This window comes from Cyprinus carpio, chromosome B13, assembly GCF_018340385.1.
Source record: "Cyprinus carpio isolate SPL01 chromosome B13, ASM1834038v1, whole genome shotgun sequence".
NCBI classification, from domain to species: Eukaryota; Metazoa; Chordata; class Actinopteri; order Cypriniformes; family Cyprinidae; genus Cyprinus; species Cyprinus carpio.
The window spans coordinates 3,190,486-3,200,936 of NC_056609.1; the positions used below are offsets into that span (position 1 = coordinate 3,190,486).

General features: G+C 40.3%; 2 protein-coding genes across 2 annotated transcripts in view; one reads left to right on the forward strand and one right to left on the reverse strand.

The window, feature by feature from the left end:
- LOC109100523 (RNA-binding protein PNO1) overlaps positions 1–2,459 on the reverse strand; it is a 5,507-nt gene extending 3,048 nt beyond the window's left edge. The window contains exons 1-3 of the mRNA XM_042736253.1: positions 2,186–2,459; positions 792–941; positions 598–681 (exon numbers count right to left, since the gene is read on the reverse strand). Of these exons, the coding sequence (XP_042592187.1) occupies positions 598–681; positions 792–941; positions 2,186–2,359 (408 nt within the window). The 5' untranslated portion in view covers positions 2,360–2,459. The remainder of the gene's footprint in view (positions 1–597; positions 682–791; positions 942–2,185) is intronic.
- A 122-nt stretch (positions 2,460–2,581) lies between these two features.
- Positions 2,582–7,543, forward strand: LOC109071476 (dynein axonemal assembly factor 10-like). The gene is made up of 8 exons (XM_042736252.1): positions 2,582–2,955; positions 3,693–3,793; positions 3,860–3,990; positions 4,343–4,444; positions 4,929–5,044; positions 6,383–6,517; positions 6,907–7,004; positions 7,108–7,543. The coding sequence occupies exons 1-8, from the start codon at positions 2,770–2,772 to the stop codon at positions 7,313–7,315; spliced, it is 1,077 nt and encodes a 358-aa protein (XP_042592186.1). The 5' UTR covers positions 2,582–2,769; the 3' UTR covers positions 7,316–7,543.
- The last annotated feature ends 2,908 nt before the right edge of the window (positions 7,544–10,451 follow it).

Here is a 10,451-nt window from a genome sequence, read left to right on the forward strand (position 1 = left end):
GCAATGCTAACCCTAACATTTTATTTTAAGATTTAACATTTGTAAATGGTCTAAAGCAAAATAGTTGTAAAAATTCGAAAAATCTTTTAGAGGTTATGATTTGTTTAAAAAATGTAACATATTACACATTAATGAATAAATCAGTATATATAAAATTATTTAATTTACAAGTGTCATGTTTGTGCCTCACTGCTGACGTGATCTAATCACTATCACACCCTGAGCACATGTGAGTTAATGTATTAAATAATGTGTTAAATAATTTTTTATATCGGGCCGATGCCGATATTTACATTTAAAGCCATTATCGGCTGATTCCGATATCGGTCCGATAATATCGTGCAAATCAGTATATCACAATGATTTCTGAAGAATCGTGTGACACTGAAGAGTGCAGTAATGATGCTGAAAATTCAGATTTGATCACAGAAATAATGAAGAGGAGAGCAGAAGAGACTTTTGAATGGTCATGTGTTTGCACTGAAATGCAAGCATTTTGAATCCATGTTTAAAAAATAAAATAAAAATCATTTTGATTATGAATACTCGACACATCTCCCAGCTCTGCTGAACAGAAATAATCTTGGTTACACTCACCTCCACCTGAAAGCCTAAAACAAACGCCTTCACAAAGTCAGCAGCTCTGGTCAGAGCACCGATGTCTGACGTTTCTCTGCACGTCTGCAAGACAACAGCACTTCACTTCATTTGCTGGAAATGATCTGACATTCCTCGAGATGATCATTCATTCCCCACTCATAACACAAGCTATAATAACTGCCAGCGCTTACTTTAATCTCCACGTTTCTGGTTTTGAGGTTGAATCGCACTTGGAGCTGCAGATGTTCGACGATGGGGGTGAAAATCTTCATCCAGTTTTCTTTCAGCGGAGAGTAACGGTGAGCAGGAACAGGCACCCTCCGCATCTCAACCTCGCCTCCCTGAAACGAACAACAGCGCTTCAGTTCTCAGCTTCACTGAGAGAGAGATCTGACCCTCACAACACATTCACTCCATTCTGACCTGCAGCAGATACAGACACAGTTCTCAAAACAGCACAAGAGAATGAAACACTGCAATTATTACAATTATTTTTCAAGAGAGATAGCCGTTTAAAAACATTTACATTTAGTCATTTAGCAGACGCTTTAACCAAAGCATTTTTATCCAGATGAGGACAATGGAAGCAATCAAAATCCATAATCCTGTGACAAGTCTCAGTCTAACACGGAGCGAGGGTTTTTTTCTAACTTTAGTAACTTTTTTCACGTTCACTCATTAATGAGATGTCGCTGATCAGACAGCATTGTGGCTTCAGGTGAAAATGATAAGTTCTGACTGTTTTATAAAGCAATGCTTCTCTGAAAGGGTTCTTGACTCGAGAGCCGCTTTGCTTGAGAACCGATTACAAGTAACAAGTTACGTAATCAGATTACTTTTTAAACAACTAGTAAAGTAGTGCATTATTATTATTACTATTAATTTAAAAGGAAATATCGGAGTTACTTTTTCAAACAAGTAACCGCAGTTACTGTGTTTCTCGTGTTGCCATGTTGAGAGAAATCAGGAGTAAATATGAACATGTATTCACTCAGCGCTGCTCAAAATGAATAAAACAATCAAACGCAAACTCAGAATAATAAACAAACCTGCAATAATTAAATACGTTAAATAAGACAAACATAATGTTTGTATTTAATCTCATTTTATTAACCAATGTCTTTGCTACTGATCCAATTCAGCCATACTAATGAAAAATCACACATTTGTGTTTCGTGTTATTTCTGAATAGTGCTGAACTTTGGTCTCCTGCGTCATATTCCTCACGCGATTGTCTGAGCTGCTTCTCTGCTGTACACACCTGAATCTATATTTCCTTCGGCCTGTTGTGAAAGGTCTTTTACATTAGTAAAATAACTTTTTCTATATATTAAAAACAAACAAGCAAGCCCTGCCCAGATTTAAGGGCACCCTAACAACTGTCCCGGGTATCGTAGAAACCCCTTAGCAACTGCCCCGGCACCCTAGCAACCGCGGCGAGTACCCTAGCTATCGCATAGCAACACCTTAGCAACCACCACAAGTACCCTAACCACTGCGCGTTGTGAAGAGAGGTCTCCGTGTCCCGTTCCCACGGTTTCGTGTCGTGCTCGGAGTATAACGCCGCACACGAGCGGGGAGTTACCGCGAGCTGGTCTCCTGATAAGGCCGGGAACTGCGGTCTCTTGGCCGCTACCGTCTCCTCTGGCTGCATCTCCGCGTCCGCCGCGGCCCGCTTGCGCTTCTGACTCCTCTTTGATTTGACTTCCTGAAATGTGTCTGTGCTTCCGGCGCAGTCCGTGTCTGACAGCGGCTCCATCGCGAAAACGGATTTTAAACACTAACGTTACAGTCGCTCAGAGATGTTTACCACGAGCATATGGCTTCGGCCAAGTTACGGAAAGGACCTTATTGCTGCCCAGTCAGTGCCAGATGCTACTACTTATTAAAATAATCATATGTTTCCATGCTAACTGCCCAAATGATTTTAAAAGAAGTAATCTTTTTAAAAATATATATATATTGCATGCAATATATTATAGTCTATCCGCCTGGTAAAGATGTGCCGTTGATTTTGCTCAGGCTAGGAGTAGGCCAGCTATGTGTTGTGGGAGGGTCCTTGTCGCACTAGGAAACACACGAGCGCACTGTTTGAGCAGCACTACTGTACTCGCTCCTGCTTAAACCGACAGGGTCCCGCTGGGTAATTGAGTTGATAATTAGAGCAGCATGTCCGCGTCGCTCGAGAAGCCCCAGATCATCGCGCACATCCAGAAGAGTCTGAACTACACGGTGTTTGACAGCCGATGGATTCCCTGCAGCGCCAAGTTTGTGTGCATGGGAAACTTCGCCCGAGGAAGCGGCGTCCTGCAGATCTACGAGATCCAGCGCGGCGAGCTGCAGCTGGTCAGAGAGGTCAGGATTATTCCGCGTTAGCGGGACAGCAAACATGTGCAGACCACTGATCTATAATACAGATCATCTATAATACAGATCATCTATAATACAGATCATCTATAATACAGATCATCTATAATACAGATCAGTGGTGCAGACCGAGCCGCTTCCATCATCAGCGTCAGACGCCGCCTGGTCGTCATGGCAACAGCGAAGCGGTTTGTTTATGTTTAGATCAGTGTCTCTCCCTCGTGATAAACAGTTACAGCCGTAACGAGTTTAGAAATGTGATTATTAAAAACCCGTTCAGAGACACGGAATAACATGTCTTTAGTCTGTCTTGGGGGCTATTTTTGACAGCAAATAAAATAAAAAAATAAAGTGATTAATCATGATTAATCGTATCCAAAATAAAAGATTTTCTTTACATAGTATGTGTGTGTACTGTCTATATTATATATATATATACATACATACACATCCAGTACATATTTTGAAAATATTTGCATGTATATAATGGTATTCCTATAATTTACATTCTATATAAATATATTTTAAATATATAAACATAACGTATTATCTTTCTAAACGTATACATGCATATGTGTGTGTGTGTATTTATATATACATAACAAATATACACAATAGACACACATGTTATGTAAACAAAACCATGTTGGATGCAAGTACTCGTGATTAATCATTTGACAGCACTATGTTTTCTGATCCTGCTCTTTTTTTGTCCTTTCTTGCAGATAGAGAAAGCCAAGCCGATCAAGTGCGGGACGTTTGGAGCCACATCTCTCCAGCAGAGGCATCTGGCCACGGGGGACTTCGACGGCAGTCTCAATGTTTGGTAGGGTGACGGTGGGGTGTTACGGCTGCAGTGATGTGCGATCTGAGCTCAACCCTTGCTTTGCAGGAATCTGGAGGTGCCGGACAGCCCGGTGTACTCGGTGAAAGCACACAAGGAGATCATCAACAGCATTGATGGAGTGGGGGGCCTGGGCATCGGTGACGGGGCCCCTGAGATCGTCACCGGGAGCCGAGATGGTGACTAGACTCACTTTGACCACTTCTGATCACGCATACATGGACACTGCACTTTATTTGACACTGAAATGTTTGTTCTCGATGTTTTATTATTATTATTTGTTTCTGTGGTGCTTTATGCAGTACAGGTGGTTTCAAAGCAGGTGAGGAATGACCGTATGGTGTTGTTCAGCTCCAGGCAGTTCAGTTCAATAAATGTGGAAAGCTCATTTATTATGAAACAAATTCATTTCAGCTAGAAGCGGCTCCGCAGCAGACAGTGATGTCATCATCCCGCTCAGTGCACGTTTTGTTTGTTCTCGTCTGATCGTGATCATTTAATAATCACGTGTGTGTGGGGTTTTATTAACAGGCACGGTCAAAGTGTGGGACTCCAGGCAGAAAGACACGCCCGTGGTCAACATGGAGCCCATGGAGGGAGAAACCAAGAGAGACTGCTGGACCGTTGCTTTCGGTGGGTGTTTTTGTGACTCATATTGTAGTGTCCCATTAAAACATAGGAATAAAGGTTTGACTCTCTCATGGTCATGCAAAATCTCAAAATATCATGAGGGCTTTTCATAGTGTGCTTAACCCTGCGTTATCGTCCTTCTGAACCCTTTTTATACTCTGAGAAGGTCATTTAAGGAAAAACATTCCTCAGTCAATCCAAAGTTTCATTTCATTAAACATCATTGAAAATAATACAGTTCTTAAACTACTGCAGTTAATGCCCTTTGTGAATGCAGTCTCTATAACCATAATTTGATAAAACCAGTCACAAACAACTGGAAAGTCACAAGTTCATTTTTTGAAAAGAGCAGAAGCTGCCTCATTAACTCACACTGAAATCTGTTCAGAAGTTTAAGGCTCTTAAATACTGCAAGGGAAATCGAAGAATGTAATTTCAAATCAAATCTGTGTGTCTGTGTTTTGAAGTTAGCGTGTTTTGTCTCCAGGTCATGCTTTCAATGACCAGGACCGCTGTGTGTGTGCTGGCTACGACAACGGTGACATCAAGTTATTTGATCTCAGAAATATGTCTTTACGATGGGAGACAAACATCAAAAACGGGGTAAGTGGGTAACACATGTTTGGCTTGGATGAGCTTTGATTAGGGAGGTAACGATTCACAGTTGTGATGCGATTGAAGATATTTCACAGAATGATTTTTAATCATTTTTTAGAGATTTAAGACATTAAAAACATTTTTTTGGGAAATGGAAACATATGTCAAATAACAAAACTAAATTAAAATTTTAAAACAAAATCTCAAATCAAATAAGTATTTTTGTATATTTTCATATTAACAAACTAAGGCTTTACCTGTGCTCTTTCCATTTACAATTAGAAGCAACCACTGCATTTTAATCATATTCCAAACACAAATGCTGCAGACATGCATCTTGAGCAGTCTTTGATTTAAATTAGCTGGGCTGAATGAGGCGCAGATTCAGTCTCTGACAGCAGGGGGCGCTTATGAAACAGCAGCGATGGAGCGTTTCCCAGATTGCCGCTGCGCTAATAAACACTGCTTGCAGTATACAGAGACAAGATGAAAAAAATACCATCTAAACTTTTCTGAAGACATCAGTTACTTTTTCAAACAAGTAACGCAAGTTACTTTGTTTTCCAATTTATTCACTGACAACTTTCCTGTCCCTGTGTTGAGAGAAATTGGGATTAAGTGCAGAGGCATTTTCTTCAGCCTGAGGCTTTTTAATTTCACTCTTGGTATGAAAGGGCCTTTACAGTCACCAAAAATATAACTTTTGGGTTTTCTGTTATTAAAAACAAATTAGCAATCCCAGCCCAGGTGACAAAAATGAATGCAAAAGTAACATAATGGAGTAATTACTTTACATAAAAAAGTAATGAATTACACTTTTTACAGAGTAAAATATTGTAATGCATTACTTTTAAAAGTAACTTTCCCCAACACTGATTTTGCTCGTTACATAACTACCTTTGATTTCTGCATGTTGTTTCCTCAAAACTATTTCAGTGTACATTATTAAACGTCTCTGGACACCTAATCAGTGCTGTCTAGCTGCCTGAGTAGAGAGCTGATCGCTGTCTGGTTAGTGAACACTCACTGTGTGCTCAAGTACACTTCATCTACAGATAGCCCCTGGTCAGTGTCATCTAGTCATTCACTCATTCTGTCTGAAATGCATGTGAACGTTGCCTGTGTAGAAATATGGTTAAAAATAAAGGGTGATTTAAATTTGAAGACCACAAATGTAATCAGATCTGATTTCAATTTCACATGGCCAGGGATTGTAAAGTGGCTGAGCAGGAATATAGTGCTTCATTATAGTGGGAGCAATCTAGTTTTGAGTAGATGCAGTGTAACAGATAATTAAAAAAAAAAAAAAAAAGAAAACCTTCTGTGTCCTTTTGTCTTTGGCAGGTGTGTTCTGTTGAATTTGACAGAAAAGACATCAACATGAACAAACTAGTGGCAACATCTTTAGAGGGCAAGTTTCATGTGTTTGACATGAGGACCCAGCACCCCACCAAAGGCTTCGCTTCAGTGTCGGAAAAGGTAGGCCAGACTCAGCTCAGCTTAAACAGAGTAGGATCATTAACGGAAGCCAATATTGACTGTTTGGTTTTGATTGTCATGATCATTCTTCACATGAATAAATCAGTCAATTTCTTTTGACTTCATGCAGTTACATTTCAAGCTTATAAAATTATGGAAAAGCAGCATAAAAGTATGATATAAGATTTGTGTGCTTATATTAATTCATCTAAAGCCATTTGATAACTGTAAGGTTTCAATACAATATATAATAAATATTTGAAGGGAATATTTAATTGAATAAAGATGCGAGCGCACATTTACATTGAAAAACTGTGTGAACGGCGTATTATTATTCTTAATACTCTTTTGAGAGTGTTTAACATTTCTGTATTTCATCTGTATTTCAGGCTCATAAGTCTACAATATGGCAAGTGAGGCATTTGCCTCAAAACCGCGACATCTTCATGACAGCTGGTGGAGCCGGTAATCTGCATCTATGGAAATAGTAAGTGATTTCTTTGAGAGAATATTTTTAACATCTGAAGAGTGCTTCGTTAGTATTCTTACTGTCCCCTTTTTGATGGATCATTGTTTCTGTATTGTCACAGTGAGTATCCAGCCCAGAGGACTAAAAAGGGTGCTGACGATGTAGACATGGGCGTCGCTGGCTCGGTGAACCTCCTGCAGAACGTCACTTTGTCCACACAACCCATTTCCAGTCTTGACTGGAGCCCAGACAAACAGGGGCTCTGTGTTTGCTCTTCGTTTGACCAGTCTGTACGAGTCCTCATTGTGACCAAACTCAACACAGTCTGACTGAACATCTCTGCTGTTATTCTCAAACAGACTGGAATGTCTGATGGCTGTTTACATGCCACATGTATATCTTAAGTTCATATGTGCAGTTATATTTGAGTTTTTGATTTTTAAGAAAACGATAATTCTTTGTGATATTCGCCGGTGTTCTTATGCACAATGTGAAGACCATGGTGAAGTTATTTTATGACAAAAAGAATGTAATTAAAAATATACATTTTGTCTTTGCAGTGTTTCATAAAGTTGTAAAAAATTTGCTCAGCCTCTGTTTTTCAGGCTGATGTCACACTCCCTCCTCTCTTTCTCTAATGCCTTCCTTCTTAAGATCCAGTCATTTCCCTGTCATCCCAACTTACATTTTCTCGATTAATATCTACAGCAGATAGGATGGCTCAATGTGCGCATCATACACCTAAAATACATGCAATAATAGTGAAATGAACTAATATGATGTGAAATGTGTCACTGCATGCTAATCAAGACTCTCACCTCAAGAGCCATGTCAATGACCTCCCGGTTAAAATGACAGGATTGTTTCTGTGAGTCAGCATTTGGTGCCAGAGCCCTGGCTAAGCTCTGCATGAGCCTCAGATGACTCAACTGCTGGTTTCGCCTCCGGAGTTTCACACTTGACCGTTTTGTCCTTTTCTGCATCTAAATGATCCTTCCACCATGTCTGCTTTAATTTAAAGGGGTCATGGACTGAGAAATAAAAATTCCCTTGATCTTTTGACATATAAGAGGTCATCGTACTATAAAAACATCCTGTAAGTTTCAGAACTCAAAACGTTCTCCTTAGTCTAAAAACTTGCATTTGAAAAGCTTATACTGAAGCCAATCTGCCAAATGACAGCTTGTGGAATGTTCTACTCTATGAGGTAATAGTGTGGATAAGCACCGCCTCCACAGAAAAAGATCAATGCCTGGTTAAACATCACTGCCTGTTAAGCCCCGCCCACCGATTTGTGCATGTAGTTTTTACAAGAGAGATGAACAGGTCTACACAGAAACCAAATGATAAAGATGCTTTGAAGACAACACAGTTCCAAGCTGTGGAAAAAACATTTTTTCATTGCCTTCCTTCTGGAAAGAGTAAATTGACTTTATTTTAAATAAGTTCCAGACTGCGTCAGCTGGTCCTTGGTTGTTTTCACTATGTGATCAATGTTGCTTCGTCTGTTATTACAGAATTTGATATACCAGTATTTATGCGTTTTTGACCTAAATCACAACAGTGTTTATCTATGAGGAATGTACGCTGTCAAACATACAAAGCTGTTAGCCAATCACAACAGTGGGCGTTTACTTCAGAGTCTACAATCCTCCACATCTATTCAAACAGAGCATTCTGATGAGGGGGGTTAAAAACAGGACAGAAAATAGCTCATTACTTTTAAATGATGTGTTTTTGATGTAGAAATCTTAAAACAGTAGGCTACAAAATAATTAAAAAACCGGCAGTTCATGACCCCTTTAAATGCAAAACATTTTCAGATTTAAAGTGAAAGAACGTCTTAACACTAAAAAGATCATTTCCGACACTTGATCGTGTAAACATCTTGCAGTCCCTCGTTTGTAATGAATTCCAGCATAAACTGTCCTCAGAAGTCTGGTCATGAACTTCCCTTCGAGATTGTATTTACTTAACGTTGCATTTACTTGTGAGTTATCAACAAGTGGCTGAGAAACTGTCTGGTGTGGCTGTAATCCACAGAAGAAGGTTTACTGCATCTAGACCTCCAAGAGGTGACTTGACATGCAATCAGCAACACAGGAAATTTGAATGACCTGAGACCTGACAAACCTCAAAGTACAAAGAGCTTCTTCTGCTCTTAAGAAACATACTTACATCCCAATCAGAATCAGGCTAAAAATTATTCAGTTATGGAACTCATCAGGTCTGGGATCCACTTATACAGTGTTAATTTTGACAGCAAAGGTTGATTTAGTTTTAGTCATAGTCTTTTGACTAAAATGCCATTTAGTTTTAGTCATATTTTAGTCACCTGAACTGTTTTTAGTTTTAGTCTAGTTTTAGACTACTAAATATCATAAGATTTTAGTCAACTAAATCTACAGTAAATTTAGTCAGATAAAATCTAATTGTCAGGACATAGACAAGAGCCAGAGGTAAGTGAATCCAAGCACAGTACTTTATTTACAAGCTTGTAAATGCAAGATAAGTAGGCAATGTTTTCAGGTGCAGGTTCGGTGCAAATCACTCAGTGCGGGGTGTAAGCAGGTGAGTAAGTCTTTTGCAGATATGTCAGTGCCACTCAGTCACAGATCGTTAATACTTGTCTCTTCCACAGATCACTCTCAGAAATGGAGGCTATCAAGCAGGCTCGGAGACAACACAGGAGATTCGGGGAATAGCTGGATTTCAGGCCACGGGGTGGTGCTCAGGAATTCTGGAGGCAGTAGAATAATGACACAGAGGTTAGTGTTCAAAGGTAAGTATACTTTACGTCATAGAATCTGCGGTGCATCGGTTGATCCTGTTGGAGGCTTGACGTTGAACTGGGGCTGTGGTGAGTGTTTTATACTGTTCCTGTGATGAGGTTGCTGATGGTGAACAGGTGCGGGTGATAAGTATTCAGGTGAACGTGATCGTTGTGAGATGGATGGGACCGGGCTTGACTGTTCCCTGACATTACCCCCCCACTCCAGGGTCCGCGTCAGCGGACCTTGTCCTCCGACATCGTGGGGGTCTGCCGCGGGGTCATGGAGCTGGTTTCCCTGGATACTGAGTATGGAATTCGGTGAGCATATTAGGATCAAGGATATCATGATGAGGTACCCAACACCTTTCTTCGGGACCATAACCCTCCCAGTCTACCAGATACTTGAGTCGACCACCATGACATCGGGAGTCCAGTATTTCCTTTACTGTGTAGATGGGCTCAGCTTCTACGGGTGGTACTGGGGGGTTTTCGTCAGGGACCGGGTCTGCAGAGGGAACAGAAACAGGTGAGTAATGGGGTTTTAATAGGGAGACATGAAAGGTGGGGTGTATCCGGTACTGGTCAGGTAAGCGAAGGCGGTAAGTGACTGTATTGATTTGTTCTTCTATTGGGAAGGGACCGATGTTCTTTGGACTTAGCTTACGGCAGGGTTGCTTCAATCAAATGTCACG

Coding starts and splice junctions, on each gene's coding strand:
- LOC109071476 (XM_042736252.1), top strand. CDS start 2,770: ATGTCCGCGTCGCTCGAGAAGCCCCAGATCATCGCGCACATCCAGAAG. Junction 2,956..3,692: donor AGCTGCAGCTGGTCAGAGAG/GTCAGGATTATT, acceptor CCTTTCTTGCAG/ATAGAGAAAGCCAAGCCGAT. Junction 7,005..7,107: donor AATCTGCATCTATGGAAATA/GTAAGTGATTTC, acceptor GTATTGTCACAG/TGAGTATCCAGCCCAGAGGA.